General features: G+C 42.3%; 1 protein-coding gene across 12 annotated transcripts in view; it reads right to left on the reverse strand.

Moving 5' to 3' along the window:
• Positions 1–11,105, reverse strand: part of TPK1 (thiamin pyrophosphokinase 1) — a 383,151-nt gene extending 372,046 nt beyond the window's left edge. For 6 of the 12 annotated variants that reach the window (XM_055591205.1, XM_055591207.1, XM_055591208.1 and 3 more), the window contains exons 1-2: positions 10,950–11,102; positions 10,514–10,572 (exon numbers count right to left, since the gene is read on the reverse strand). In XM_055591205.1, the coding sequence (XP_055447180.1) occupies positions 10,514–10,556 (43 nt within the window). In that variant the 5' untranslated portion in view covers positions 10,557–10,572; positions 10,950–11,102. Of the gene's footprint in view, positions 1–10,513; positions 10,573–10,949 lie in introns of those variants that run through there. The other 6 variants (XM_055591200.1, XM_055591198.1, XM_055591197.1 and 3 more) reach the window with 3 other exon arrangements.
• Between the last annotated feature and the right edge of the window lie 4,088 nt (positions 11,106–15,193).

A 15,193-nucleotide genomic window follows, 5' to 3' on the forward strand; every position in this document is an offset into this window, starting at 1 on the left:
CAAATATGAAAATCAAACAAAATACACGAAAAAGTTAAACTACAAACACATAAAGTATAGTTGTGACAGAAAAGTCTTTGTACATTAGAAATAAATTGAAGAGAACAAAAAGGAAGAATTCCAACAATTATGAGTTATACAACAAGGAAGAAGAAGAGTCAGCAACATTCAAGAGACCTGAAAACTACCTAGAATGGATTTCTAATTGAGCAGGAGAGTAAAGTAAGAGGTTGTTGTTGTGTGAGTGCTAGCCATGTCCAGCTCTTTGAGACCCCATGGATTGTAGCCCGCCAAGCTCCTCTGTCCATGGAAATTTCCAGGCAAGAATACTGGAATGGGTTGCCATTTCCTCCTCCAGGGGATATTCCAGACTCAGGGATCAAACCCATGTCTCTTGAGTCTCCTGCAATGGCAGATGGATTCTTTACCTGGGAGCCCAAAATAAAAGGATTAACCCCTGAAACTGGAAAATCCACTAGTTTGCCTCCTGGATATCTTAATTAGCCCTGGATAGCAAAGACATCACAATCCTTAAACTGAAGATTTAGCCTGAGGTCTACGTGCCATCTACAAAGGGATGAAAATGTCTTAAAAAAAAAAAAGCAAGTTTCCCAAGTTTCAAAGCAGGCAAACTGCCTTAAACAACAGAAAAGCTGTGTTGATAATAAGAAAAACATACAATCAAAAAACCCAGACACGGTCCTAGTTCTGTCTCTAATCCCTGTTTCCAAAGGCTTTCCATGGAAAATAAACATTCTACTCCCTGTGTATGAAGCTTGTTCCAAAAGTCCCAGTCTACGAGTTGGCGCTTGCTGATATGAATAAGAACAAAATATCTGACAAATTATCACAAACTAAATGTAAAGTGTTTCTAGTGAAACTTTAGCGTCTAAATAGAGACAGGCTAGAAGTATAAACTATACATGTGGAGTTTGAAGGTTTAGTACAAAAATGTCAATTACTGCATTCATAATTGTTTATTTCTTATTACATGCTTAATTATATCAGTTTAGATGTATTAGGTTAAATAAAAGGTAAAATTAAGTTCATCTGTTTTCCCTTTTTAAAGAGGCTACTAGAACAATTTAAATTACTTATGAAATTTAGGTACTTAGGAAGTGTTGAATGACTAAGAGGACATATTGTACAGAAGCACAAAACAGCAGCTAAGTAAGACTGAAATCGACTCTGTGATTCATCTACCAGTGATATGACAGGGTCTTTAAAGGGGTAATTAAGGTAAAAGGAAGTCGTAAGAGCGGCACTAACCCGGAAGGACAGGTACCTTTTAAAGAACAGATCAGAACCCAGGGGACACACAGAGCAAGGGGGAGCACGTGAGGGCACAGGAAAGGCAGCGCTCTGCCAACACGGAGAGGCCTCGGAAGAAACCAAACGTGAATCTCTGACTTTTGGCAGAAGAACTGTGAGAAAAACTTCTTTAAGCCACTCAATCTATAGCATGTTGTTATGGCAGCTTCAGTAAACTAATACATTGTTCCAAATAATTAAGATTTTTTCAATAACCGATGGGAGTTTTATTTCTCACAGTGAAATGACAAGACTCAGTGCTTCCGTCACACTAGCCTTATTTCAAACCCTCAACAGCCACGTGGATTAGCCCAGACCTAAAGAAAAGTACAAACCAGAAATTCCTAAGAAGAATGCTTAACTACTTCAGCTTTGTGACCAAAAAGCATCTTACTACTACACTGAAGAATTTTTAATCTGTAACTTAAAAAAAATGCAAATAACTCAGATCTACCCTTACATCATTCTTACAAGGATTTACAAACAGAGACTAAAGAAGGGAGTTAACAGTTTAGGGCTATGTTTGGTACTAAGCATGTCATCACCAAGGGTTCTTGAGAGGTCTGCTGCTGAACTAGTGATCCAGGTAGCCACTCATTTATATTACAAAGGAGTCTGAACTCTAGGTACAGACTACCCAGGGATGCCCAAACCAGCCTCTAGTAAATCAGAGAATGCTACTATCCATCTTCATGTTTTATACTCCTTTCATGGGTATAATCAGGCATTTTCAATGGAGAATAAGTTCCAGAAATACAAAAATAACAGGAACACTGTACTGAATGAGATATTCTCAACACGGTTCCACTTAACCATGAGGCATCAAAACACTATGACCACTATTAAAAATTTCATGCACCCAGAAATAATAAATTCAATAAGTATAGAAGAAAACTACACACAGAACTCAGGGAAAAGAACAGGCTGCCTAGCTGAACACATTTACTAAATAAATAGCTATCTCCTTTGAGAACTATAGAAAAAAGAAGGGATTCAAAATTTAATAATATAAAAAAGTTCATTTAGTACAAAGTATTTTCCATTTGCATTGATTCTACCTCTTAAACTTGCTTTTTGTACTTTAAAGTAGCTTAAATTGGACCACGGACTTCATGTTTGTATGTATTTTTATTTTATATAAAGAAACTAAGGCTCTAAGAAATTGAAAGACATGTCCAAGGTCACATATCTAGTGAAGAGGATAGCTAAAACATAAACCTGGACTTCGAGGTCCACAACTTTTCTACAGGTTTTACAGTGTTGAAGTATTAAAACCATGCCCAGCACACAGTGTTACAGAAATGTTAGTTGTTACAAGAACGTGTAATATAATTATGCTGATTTGATCAAGTGTGTGCCCATAATACTTAAAAGGGTAATTCAATTCATAATAAACCTCAACAATGGTAACTCAGCTCAGAATAAATAACTCCCAAGAGCATTACGGTCAGAGAAATCTTTTTAAAATTTAAATATATATAATTTTTTTGCAAAGAAAGGTAGAGTGATAGATAAAAGGTTTTCTAGCACAAATTTTGGAGAAGGAAATGGCAACCCACTCCAGTGTTCTTGCCTGGAGAATCCCAGGGATGGGGGAGCCTGGTGGGCTGCCGTCTCTGGGGTCACACAGAGTCGGACACGACTGAAGTGACTTAGCAGCAGCAGCAGCAGCACAAATTTATGATGAAATTATGTGGGGAAAATAAAATGGAATTTTTGAGTTGGAGTTTATCATGTATTTTTAAGTGAATGATGGTTCATACCAAAACTGCTGTGTTTTTTTATTCCATCAGATCAATTTAAAAGGGATATAAAAGCTTTATTTATCAATACTCAATATTAAAGGACATTTAAAATATGAGGGACAATGTTTCGAGATTTAAAATCCTGAACCCAATCCATAGGCAGCCCTAGTTTGGAACAAGCATCTGGAAGCTATTTTGAGAATGAGAAAATTTAAACATGGTGGGGTATTAGATACTTTGAAATCTGACATGGAAAAGTAAAGTGGTGAACTGAATAAAGCAACTTACATTATGTTCTCATTTTGGTTTAAAAACATCTGTGTATTCATACATAAGAATATCTAGAGGGATATCAATACCAATGTATACACAACAAATGTACCCAAGTGGAGAGAAGAGTGGCAATCTCCGAGAGGCTGAAATACCGCATTTTTATTTCATCTTTTATCTATATCTTTTTATAACGCATATATACTATGTTGTAAAAATATACAAAAATGCCTAGATACCAGTACTTTAGTAAACTAGAAATTACAGTCTCTGTAATTGGTTGCTCTATGTCTTAAGTCTGTGAAATAAGCACATGTAAGTTAATGATCCTGAGGAAGGTTTTACTTTTACTTTAGCTGCAAAGTGTTTGAAATAAATATACTTTACTTTCAAGCATACGGAGTTCTAAATACAAAGATTCATAATAAAAACTGAAATGATCACAGACACTACAAGAAAAAAAAATTTCAGATTTTTAAGAATATTGGAAAATGCACCTATATTAACAGAGTTTAAAATAGCAATAGTATGTGCTTACCATATGTGCTTAAATATTATTCAATTTTAAAAACCTCTAGATGAAACGTTAAGGCAATGAATAAAATAAATAAAATGTCTCCATTCTTACTGTATCAGTGTTAAACGCTTTACAGATACTCTTTAATCTTCATACCTCTCCTTGAAAAGTGTCCTTCTCTCTATCTCATTGATGAGAAAATCAAGACTTAAAGAACTATGTATTCAGAACACATAAACTCCTACTTGTAATCCTTTTGCAATATATACATGTATCAAATCAAAAATAATACATTATATATCAATTATATCTCAATTAAAAGAAAAAATCCTACACATCAAATTTTAAAAAATCAAAGACAACCCAATAGAAAAATGGCAAGAATGACCATCATCAAAAAGTTTACAAGTAATAAATAAATGCTTGAGAGGGTGTGGAGAAAAGGAAACCTTCCTACATTGTTAATGAGAATACAAATTCGTGCAGCCACAAAGGCGAACAGTGTGGAGCTTCCTTAAACTAAAACCAGAGTTAACATATGATGCAGCCATCCCTGGGCTTCCCAAGGGGTGCACTGGTAAAAGAATCCACCTGCCGAAGCAGGAGACGCAATAGACACGGGTTCAACCCCTGGATTGGGGAGATACCCTGGAGGAGGAAATGCCAATCAGCTCCAGTATTCTTGCCTGAAAAATCCCATGGACAGAGGAGCCTGGAAGGCTACAGTCCATGGGGTCCCAAAGAATCAGACATGACTGAGCAACTGAGCATGCACCAGCAATTCCACTCCTGGGCATACAACCAGAAAAGATGAAAACTTTAATTTGAAAAAAGACACATGCACTTCAATGTTCACAGCAGCACTATTTACAATAGCCAAGACATGGAAGAAGCCTAACTGTGGTGTGTGTGTGTGCGTATACACAGACACACACAGACACACACACATAACAGTACCCAGCCCTATAAAAAAAACAATGAATGGACCTAGAAATTATCATACTAACTCAGATAAAGACAAATATCATATGATCTCATTTATGTGGGATCTAAAAAAATGATACAAACGAACTTATTTACAAAACAGACTCACAAACATAGGGAGCAAACTTGTGACTGCCAAACGAGAAACAGGGGGAATGGATAAATTAGGGATTTAAGATTAATCCTTAATCTTCTCTGGTAGCTCAGGGCTTCCCTGGTAGCTCAGTTGGTAAAGAATCCGCCTGCAATGCAGGAGACCTGGGTTCAATTCCTGGGTCGGAAAGATCCACTGGAAAAGGGATAGGCTACACACTCCAGTATTCTTGGGCTTCCCTTATGGCTCAGCTGGTAAAGAATCCACCTGCAATGAGGGAGACCTGGGTTTGATCCCTGGGTTGGGAAGATCCCCCATGGAGAAGGGAAAGGCTACCCACTCCAGTATTCTAGCCTAGAGAATTCCATGGACTGTATAGTCCATGGGGTCGCAAAGAATCAGACACGACTGAGAAATTTTCACTTTCAAGATTAATAGGTACACACTACTATATATAACATAAATGCCAAGGACCCACTGTATACCACATTACAACACCTTATAATAACATACAATGGAAAAGAATCTGAGAAATAGAGATACAGACATAATTAATAGATGCAGATATAACTGAATCACTTTGCTGTACACCTGAAACATTATAAATCAACTATATGAAGAAAAAAAGTAAAGTGGCAAGAGACAAATATTTCACATTAACAACAGACAATATCCGCATTCTGCCATAAAGGAAATGCAAATTAAAATCAGAGATTCCTCTTACCCACCAGAATGGCTAAAGCTTCACAATAAGAATTCTAAGGACTGAAAAAGAACACTCCAGGGGATTACTGTAGCATGAGCTAGGGTCAAAGTATTGAAGCTCCAATCATTGTTCACATAGTAAATAGTGGTGAGTTCTGCCTGGCTTGGACAGAGGTGAGTGATTAAAAAAAAATAAGTATTCTGGAAAAGTAGTTAAGAATCAGATGGTGAAGGGCCTTTAAAGGTCAGGATAAGGACTTTAACCTGTATACAATTAGCAATTCTGAACCATGACATGGATGACACAATTTAATCGAGTTTTAAAGGTATATAAAGGCTGTTTCATAGAGAATGTTCCAGAGATGGAAGGACACAGAAACTTTCAAAAATCTTTCTATCTCCTATCCTGCAATAAATTTCTCTGTCTTCCACAGCTTGGTTTAACTTCACTGCTCAACCACTCTTCCAAAACCTCCACCTGTTCACTCAACCTTCTTTCTTCTTTGCTAGTCACCAGATGGGAAAAGGCAATGGCACCCCACTCCAGTACTTTGCCTGGAAAATCCCGTGGACAGAGGAGCCTGGTAGGCTGCAGTTCATGGGGTCGTGAGGAGTCGGACACGACTGAGCAACTTCACTTTCACTTTTCACTTTCATGCATTGGAGAAGGAAATGCAACCCACTCCAGTGTCCTTGCCTGGAGAATCCCAGGGACGGGGGAGCCTGGTGGGCTGCCGTCTACGGGGTCGCACAGAGTCAGACACGACTGAAGCGACTTAGCAGCAGCAGCAGTAGTCACCAGATGGAACTGAATTAGTTCCCAGCCAGATGCAGGACCGAGCTTTCAATCAAGGAAGGCCCAGGGCCTGCAACGTTCTTGTGCTTCTCCCAGGCGTCTCACAACTTAAATCCAGTGCTTTTCTGTATGCCCACCTGACATCTGTCCACCCATGATTTCTCTGCCTACTCCAGCCTGCCCTCCTCCCCTTCTCCCAAGTCCCTGTAGTTCCTATGTGGGTCCCATCACACAAAATTCAACATCTAACTAGCATCTATCTTGTTTTGTTCTCAATTCCAACAAGACTGATAGAAGAGATCACAAGTGTATCCCCCACCGTACCTGGTGTCAAAGGCATACACTAGGTAGTTGTCAGTTCCTCTAGATAACAGAAATCCAGACATATCCTTTGATCCAGTAATTCCATTTCCAGAAATTTATCCAACTGATGCTACTGCTGCTGCTGCTAAGTCACTTTAGTCGTGTCCGACTCTGCGGCCCCATAGACGACAGCCCACCAGGCTCCTGTGTCCCTGGGATTCTCCAGGGAAGAATACTGGAGTGGGTTGCTATTTCCTTCTCAACTCACATAAATGTGCAAAAATACGATCAAAGTTACACATTGTAGATAGTAATAAAAACTAGAAATAGTCTAAATGTCTTTTAAGAAAGCCTACTTTCATTGTGTCTGTACCGCCCATTAAAAGAAAAACAACCTGGGACACCTACACATATGGACCGTAACAAAGTAGTTAAGTGTAAAAAGCTGCAGGAGAGGGCTTAAAACAGGTCCTGTATTTATTTATACACATACAATTTAGAAACACACAAGATTTCAGAATGACAACCTCTGCTAAGTAGGATGGACTTTTTCCTGCAGTGTTAAAAACAACAGGCCCAAAATGGAGCCATTTATGTTAACTCCCACATCACCAAACCAGGACTTAATAATTAACCCAATTATGTACCGTTTCAGCTCTACCAAAAATGGGAACTTAAACCAACCAATCAGAAGTCACTCTATCAGTGCTAGCATAGTAATCTGCTTGACAGACCCTTTACCATCCCCTAAAGGAAAGAGACCTTGCTAGAATCAAACTACTTTTGGCAAGTGTAACTTCCTTGTTCCTGCCCATTTCTGCCTATAATGTCTACCACTTCACACAGCTCCTCCAGTTTCTATCTGCCAGACTGGATACTACCTAATATATTAATTGCTGAATAATCGCTGAATAAGATTGTAACATTTACTCACTTGAATTTTTTTTTAACATTTAGAAACACTCTACTGTTAAAAAAAAAAATGAACAAAGAGCACACTGTTTGAAATAAAATATTGATATATTTTTACTCACTGCTCAAATACAATAATTTACAAAACTTACAATATAAATGCATTTTATTTAAAACAAGAGGAACAGCATATTGGTTATATGTACATAAATAAAATTTTAGAATATATGCCAATTGTTAATGATGGTTATTTCTCGAAGAGGGATTACAGGAAACTTTCATGTTTTAGGTTAGTCGTTTTTCTTTAAATAATAACCATTTACTTAATTTGGGCTTCCCTGGTGGCTCAGATGCTAAAGATTCTGCCCACAATGCAGGAGACCCAGCTTAGATCCCTGGGTTGGGAAGATTCCCTGGAGAAAGAAATAGTAACCCACCCCAGTATTCTTGCCTAGAGAATTCCATGGACAGAAGAGCCTGGCAGGCCATAGTCTATGGGGTCACAAAAGAATCAGACATGACTAAGAGACTAACACACACTTGAATTACAAATTACAAAGATTTAAAAGATTTTATATTCCCTCTGCTGGTGATCATTAGAGGTGAGCATTTTGGTGTACCTGACAATTAGTGAAGCTGGAGAGAACCAGCTTGTCAGGTCGTCTGTTACATGAGATGTGGGTAAGCATTACAGGCACATCAGGCCAAAAATTACATTCAGAGAAGTTATTCATAGAAAAGCTACCTCTCTGCTAGAAAATATTAAATGTATATCTGATGAAGGGAACCTCTCTAAACATAACATTAACCTCACATATTTACCGAATTACTCTAAGAGCCGGGTATTGCAAGGGCCCCTTCCTGATACACTGTTCTGTTTTTAAATATCCCTCATTTATCTAGAGGAAAGTAAACCTGTAGGAAACCCATGTTTCTAGGCCAGTGCTTGAGATCAGATGGGAATCTCTAAATAATTGTACCTTTAGAAGCAAGAGGAAGAAACTAGGCAAACCACTAAATGCCACAATTGTCCTCAGAGAAGTTCAGGATTCTACCTGGTGGATCTGTGCTTCATACAGGACCTCACAGTCCTTAACGGTTCCCCTGTACGCCTGCCCCAGCGTGGGGCCTACACGTCTGACCTGAGGAGTCATGGTCTTCTCCCTAAGCCTCTGATTAAACCCACAGGGACCAGAACTGCCTGTCTTTCCTATTTCCTACTAGTCTATTGCTCCAAACCTTTTCCATCTCAGCATGCAGGCATGTCGTGCTCTGTCGCTCAGTCATGTACAACTCTTTGCGACCCTATGGCTTCTCTGTCCATGCAATTCTCCAGGCAAGTATACTAAAGCCATTTCTTCCTCCAGGGATCTTCCCAACCCAGGGATTGAATCCATGTTTCTTGCTTCTCCTACACTGGCAGACAGACTGTTTACCACTAAGTTACCTGGGGAACCCTTTCCATTTCAACACTGACCCTGAAATCCAACCACAATAGCCTGACCACTGAACCTAATCGCTTACCACAATTAAAGCTAAGTGCTTTACACATTTTACAACTCATCTATGCTCACAACAAGCCTGAAAAACATTCCTATTTCACAGATGAAGAAACTGAAATACAACCAGCAAATCTAAGACTTAGACCCAGAAACCCTGTTGCCTCACTCCAACCCTTCCTACGTAGCACTGTCTCTATGACCTCTCTCTTTAAAACTGAGAAAACACTAGAAATCTTCCAGCAGTAAAGTGCTCATGCTTAGCAACAAATCTGAAAGTCAACAGGCCAGCTGAATCCCATGTTTACTCCTGGAAACACTGTTGGTCCCCGCTACCCTTGGATAACTGAGAACTACCAAAGTTTCAATTACAAAATGCTTATGTTTGCCAGTGCTTTTCCTAATTTAGGAAAAGCTGTTTTCAAAAATGATTAGACACTCAACCTCTCAACAAGTCAAACATATCTGGGTTCAGACTCTAGCTCCTTACTACCTGTAAAGTAAGATACAAAGTATATGTACACAATGCAGTACAGCAAGTGACTGGGCAGAAAGGAGTCAGGGTCCCCTGTAATTATCCTTTGATTGCTTTACCATAAATACTCCCAGAAGGTGGGGAAACTGACAAGTTCAAATCAGATTCAATACTCCTGCCACCAAAAAACTCATGAATTCATAGGTTTACAGAAAACTGTAAACACTACAAAGAATTTTGCATTCTATTTAAATTGATGCGCTGATAAACTAGAAGTTCTACACAAGAGAAACAGAAGTAAAAACCGGTACATAAAAAAATGTTTTAATACCATGAAATTAGCACTCGGGTCAGTTACTACACATGATAATGAAAGTGACTAACAATTCCCTCAGAAAAACTCATTCTTCTATTTCCCTGTGAATTACAATGACTCCACACTTGAAGAAAAAGCCTTGACTACTGTATCTTGAAAGCATTATTGGGTAACCTCAGGTATTTTCAAAGGATGACAAATGGGCACAATGGTCAGGCAATCATCAAGTCAGTAAAGACTGATCTTTACCCCTTCCGTCTACGTTTCTGATCCAATTGTTAGAAGCCTGAGAACTCACATTACAGATAGGGCTTAGTCTTCTCCAGGTGAAGGGCATCACCTTTTAGTCCTTACGCAGCTCTACACCGCAAAGACTAAAAACTATGCTCCTTTTTTCTTTTTCCCGGATAAGGAAACTGAGGCACAAGAGAGGCTGAGTAATCTGCCTACATGTGGGAAATCTGAGTCAGACTGGACACCATTCTGGGTCTAGAGTCCGGCCCTTTTAACCTTATCAAGGCTTGTGGTGGGGGACCGGGGACTGCACATCAATTGCACTGTAAAACGTGTGAAGAAATACAGTTACCAGAGGGAAGCAGGGGGTCCAGCGGGGTAATGGCATGCTCCATAACGGATTGCTGGTCTCTGCGTTAAAAACAAAAAACAAAACAAAACAAAAAAAAAAAAACATAAAAATGCCACATTAGAACTTCTCCTAGCTAATTAAACAGCACGCGAAAACGTCAGTACGTATGGTCCCGGGGCGGACCGCGGAGCGAGCCGCGCTCCCGGTGTGCGGGCCTGGGCACGGCAGGCTGGGCGCGCGGCGTTCCAGGGCGCGCGCTACGCGTGCCTCGGCGGAGTCGCCGGATCCAGCCTCTCCCCGTGCGGCCGTCACCGTCCCGGGGCCAGGGTGGGGGCTAGCCAAGGGAGCCAGGGACGCGAAGGGAGCCGGAGCCTCCTGCTCCCCGCCCCACGCGCCGGGAACGCGGGTGGCGCTCCAGGGCTGCGGTCGCACTTACACAATATGGCGGGTGGAGCCACCAGCGAGCCGGAGCGCAGACTGCGGGAGCTAAGTGATCGACGGCTCGGTGCTCGACTGAGGCGCCTCGGCGGCGCGCGGCCCGAGACCCCGCAGGTTTAAGAGAAGGGCGCGCAAGGCGGTCCCGCCTCCTTCCGGGAGCCGGCGGCGCGTGCGAGCCGCGGGGCCCCGCCCCCAACCCCATCCCCCACCGCGCACGTCCCCCCACTCCCCCCACCACCCCCGACGGCGTGTCCCCGGCGTTCGGGCGCCGGAACCTTAGGCCATCCTGCCACCCGTTCCCTCACGCGCCGCCCTCTCTTCTAGACTAGTTCTGCCCTGGAGCCATCGCTGGTGTTTCTGAGGAACGCTGGTCCCTGAACTTTAGCTTGGAGGCCGCTATTTGCTCCAAGCCAAGCGTTAACTTCCCCCGTCATCCGTCAGCTTGGCATCAGAGCCAAGCCAACGTCCCAAGTTACCTACAGAGCCCTTTTTCTCAATCCTCATTCTCCTTGATCTCCCGCTTGCAGCTCGTGTGCCTCAGGAGCACGCCTTCGTTCAAGTCTTCGCTGGGTTGCAACAATCACAGAATGTTATCGTTGGCAGGAACTTGAAGCTGCTTTTGCAGCTCTGCTCGCTCCAACATTCACAGGTTGAAGAGTTCCTTCTGTGGCCACGCGGCCTCTTCCAGGACTAAGCGAGCCAGGTCTCTAGACTTAGTAGACTCCCTAGGCTTTATCTTTTCCAGACTAAACTTGTTCTTTTGAGGGTCTTAGAGGACCTGATTTTTAGCCTCCGCTGTCGTGGTTCCCACCCTCTGTATTTAATGTTGCCCATACATCGTGGTTCTGACGGCTGATGAGAACTGCACAACTGGCAGCATCTGACAACTCTTGCAGACCCTGGCCTAAGAGACCTGACCAACTCTAGCACGGCTTCTGCCAGCCTACGGCCCATCCCCAGGACACACACACTTTAAAACGCCTACCGGAGAAAGTTCTAAGGAACCCCTGAAGACAGGCCCCTGACCTCCCAAGGACTTGCGATTGTGAATATGTATCTTAAGACTCAGAAGCGTCTCTCCCAACTTGAGAGCCATTTCTTGCAAATGCAGGAAGGGTAGCATCTTTGTGGGAGAAGGGACTCCTCGCTTTGGCAGCTGCCAACCTGCAAGAGAAGCTTGTGTAATCGCCCTTAATAGTGACCAGCTCTTTGCCCACTCTTCCCCCTCCCTCATCCTCCCGTTAAAGCCCATCCCAGTAGCCTCTGCACATAGAGGAATAGAGCTCAACTCCTTCTCGACTGTCAGTAGTTACTAAACAAAATCTGTTTTTGATGCTTGGACTAATACCTGGCTGTGTTTATCTTTGACACTGGTCACCAAGTTCCAGGGGTGAGCCAACCATAGAAAAGTACATCACTGATACTCATTAATCAGCTGCCAGATCAAATGAAACTTGCAGGTGTTTTTCACATTCACCATGTTAAGCCAAGTGTACATCTACCTCACAGTCAATTTTAGACCAAACTACTAGGAACGTCACATTTATGGTAGTAAAGTTAAATATTAGGTCTTTAGCATCAGGATACAGCAGGTGAGCTATTTTAACTATGTGCTTGCTAACTGTGGGGCTTAAGAAAACTACTTAGGTTTCCTCAGATGTAAAATGGAAACAGTGTTGTCTACTTTGGAAGAGGTCTATAAGGACCAAATGACTAGGTTTGGATAAACACTTGGGTGGGGGCGCCTAGTGCATATAGGTTTGCAAGAAACGTTTGTCCCTGTCCATCAATATGAGAAGTATCCAATTTACATCTTATAACATCCCTGTTTATATTTATAGCACACTTCCTTGCAAAGTTTTTATGTGTAATCTAGTTCAGGTTTCTTTCTCCCAAAGAAAACTGAAATATTAACCACAATAAATTTCAGAGGTCCACATGTTTCAAGATGCTCATAGTGAAACTAGAAGGTGAAGGGAGATGGTGACCATATAACAGACAAGCTGTTGCTGATTGTATTTCAGTGTCAAGCAAACTGGGGCTTCCCAGGTGGCGATAGTGGTAAAGAACCAAATAGGGGCTTCTCAGGTGGTGCTAGTGGTAGAGAACCTGCCTGCCAGTGCAGGAGATGTAAGAGACGTGGGTTTGATCCCAGGGTTGGGAAGATTCCCTGGAGGAGGGCACGGCAACCCACTCCAGTATTTTTGCTTGGAGAATCCCATGGACAGAGGAACCTGGAAGGCTATAGTCTGTCCATAAGGTCGCAAAGAGTCAGACACAACTAACGTGACTTAGCATACACACCCAACAAGCAAGTGGACCAATAAAATGATGACCAAGGGTGTTACTGAGTCCAAGATCACATTGCTCACTGCATGAAAGACCAATAAATCAAGAGATGAGTTGTTGGGGCAAGGAATACTGACTTCACTCAGAAAATCAGCAGACCAAGAAGATGGTAGACCAGTGTCCCAGAGAATCATTTGTCTGGGTTTGGATGCTACTTTCTTTCACAGAACAAAGAGAGGGCAATGAGGAGGTGTAGTAAAATAAGGCAATAAATGGTTGCAAATACTTCCTGGTTCCAGCCAGACTGGAAGGTGTGTGTTTTCTTCTTTCCTGCAGCCATACAGGTCAGGATGTTTCCTATGAGCTAAACAAAGGTATTTTAGCTTAACACTCAGGCATGGGAGGCAGAGTTCCCTGAGATAGGCCACTATGTACACTTTAAGCCATAGGCAGCATTTCTTTAGTGATTCAGTTCAGTTCAGTTCAGTCGCTCGGTTGTGTCCGACTCTTTGCAACCCCATGAACCACAGCACGCCAGACCTCCCTGTTCATCACCAACTCCAGGAGTCCACCCAAACCTATATCCATTGAGTCAGTGATGCCATCCAACCATCTCATGCTCTGTCATCCCCTTCTCCTCCTGCCCTCAATCTTTCCCAGCATCAGGGTCTTTTCAAATGAGTCAGCTCTTCACATGAGGTAGCCAAAGTATTAGCGTTTCAGCTTCAACATCAGTCCTTCCAATGAACACCCAGAACTGATATCCTTTAGGATGGACTGGTTGGATCTCCTTGCAGTCCAAGGGACTCTCAAGAGTCTTCTCTAACACCACAGCTCAAAAGCATCAATTCTTAGGCACTCAGCTCACTTTATAGTCCAATTCTCACATCCATACATGACTATTGGAAAAACCATAGCATTGACTAGACAGACCTTTGTTAACAATGTCTCTGCTTTTTAATATGCTATCTTGGTTGGTCATAACTTTCCTTCCAAGGAGTAAGTGTCTTTTAATTTCATGGCTGCAATCACCATCTGCAGTGATTTGGGAGCCCAGAAAAATAAAGTCATACACTGTTTCCACTTCTATTTGCCATGAAGTGATGGGACCAGATGCCATGATCTTCGTTTTCTGAATGTTGAGCTTTAAGCCAACTTTTTCACTCTCCTCTTTAGTGATTAACTTGTAACAAAAGCAATAGAATAAAATTGAAGTTGCTCAGTCCTGTCTGACTCTCTGCAACCCTGTGGGCTGTAGCCCATCAGGCTCCTCTGGCCATGGGATTTTCCAGGCAAGAATACTGGAGTGGGTTGTCATTTTCTTCTCCAGAGTATCTTCCTAAACCAGGGATCAAAACCCAGTCTCCTGCATTACAAGCAGACTCTGTACCCCCTGAGCCACCAGGGAACCAAGGTTAAAGCAAAAGAAACAGATTCAACACAGAGTCAGATTTGCTCTTCCCTATTACAAGGATTACAAGGATGTTCGTGCTTATGCTAAGTTGCTTCAGTCATGTCCAACTCTTTGTGACCCATGGACCTAGCCCACCAGGCTCCTCTGTCCATAGGATTCTCCAGGCAAGAATGCTGCAGTGGGTTTCCATGCCCTCCTCCAGGGGATCTTCCCAACCCAGGGATCAAACCAGAGTCTCTTATGTCTCCTGCATTGGCAGGCCAGTTCTTTACCACTAGCGCCACCTGGGAAGCCCCATTACAAGGATGCTGCTGGTACTGCTGCTAAGTGGCTTCAGTCGTGTCCGACTCTGTGAAATCCCATAGATGGAAGCCAACCAGGCTCCCCCATCCCTAGGATTCTCCAGGCAAAAGTACTGGAGTGGGTTGCCATTTCATTCTCCAATGCATGAAAGTGAAAAGTGAAAGTGAAGTCACTCAGCCATGTCCGACTCTTAGCGACCCCATGGACTGCAGCCTACCAGGCTCCACGGCCCATGG

This window comes from Bubalus kerabau, chromosome 8 (assembly GCF_029407905.1).
Source record: "Bubalus kerabau isolate K-KA32 ecotype Philippines breed swamp buffalo chromosome 8, PCC_UOA_SB_1v2, whole genome shotgun sequence".
NCBI lineage: Eukaryota > Metazoa > Chordata > Mammalia > Artiodactyla > Bovidae > Bubalus > Bubalus kerabau.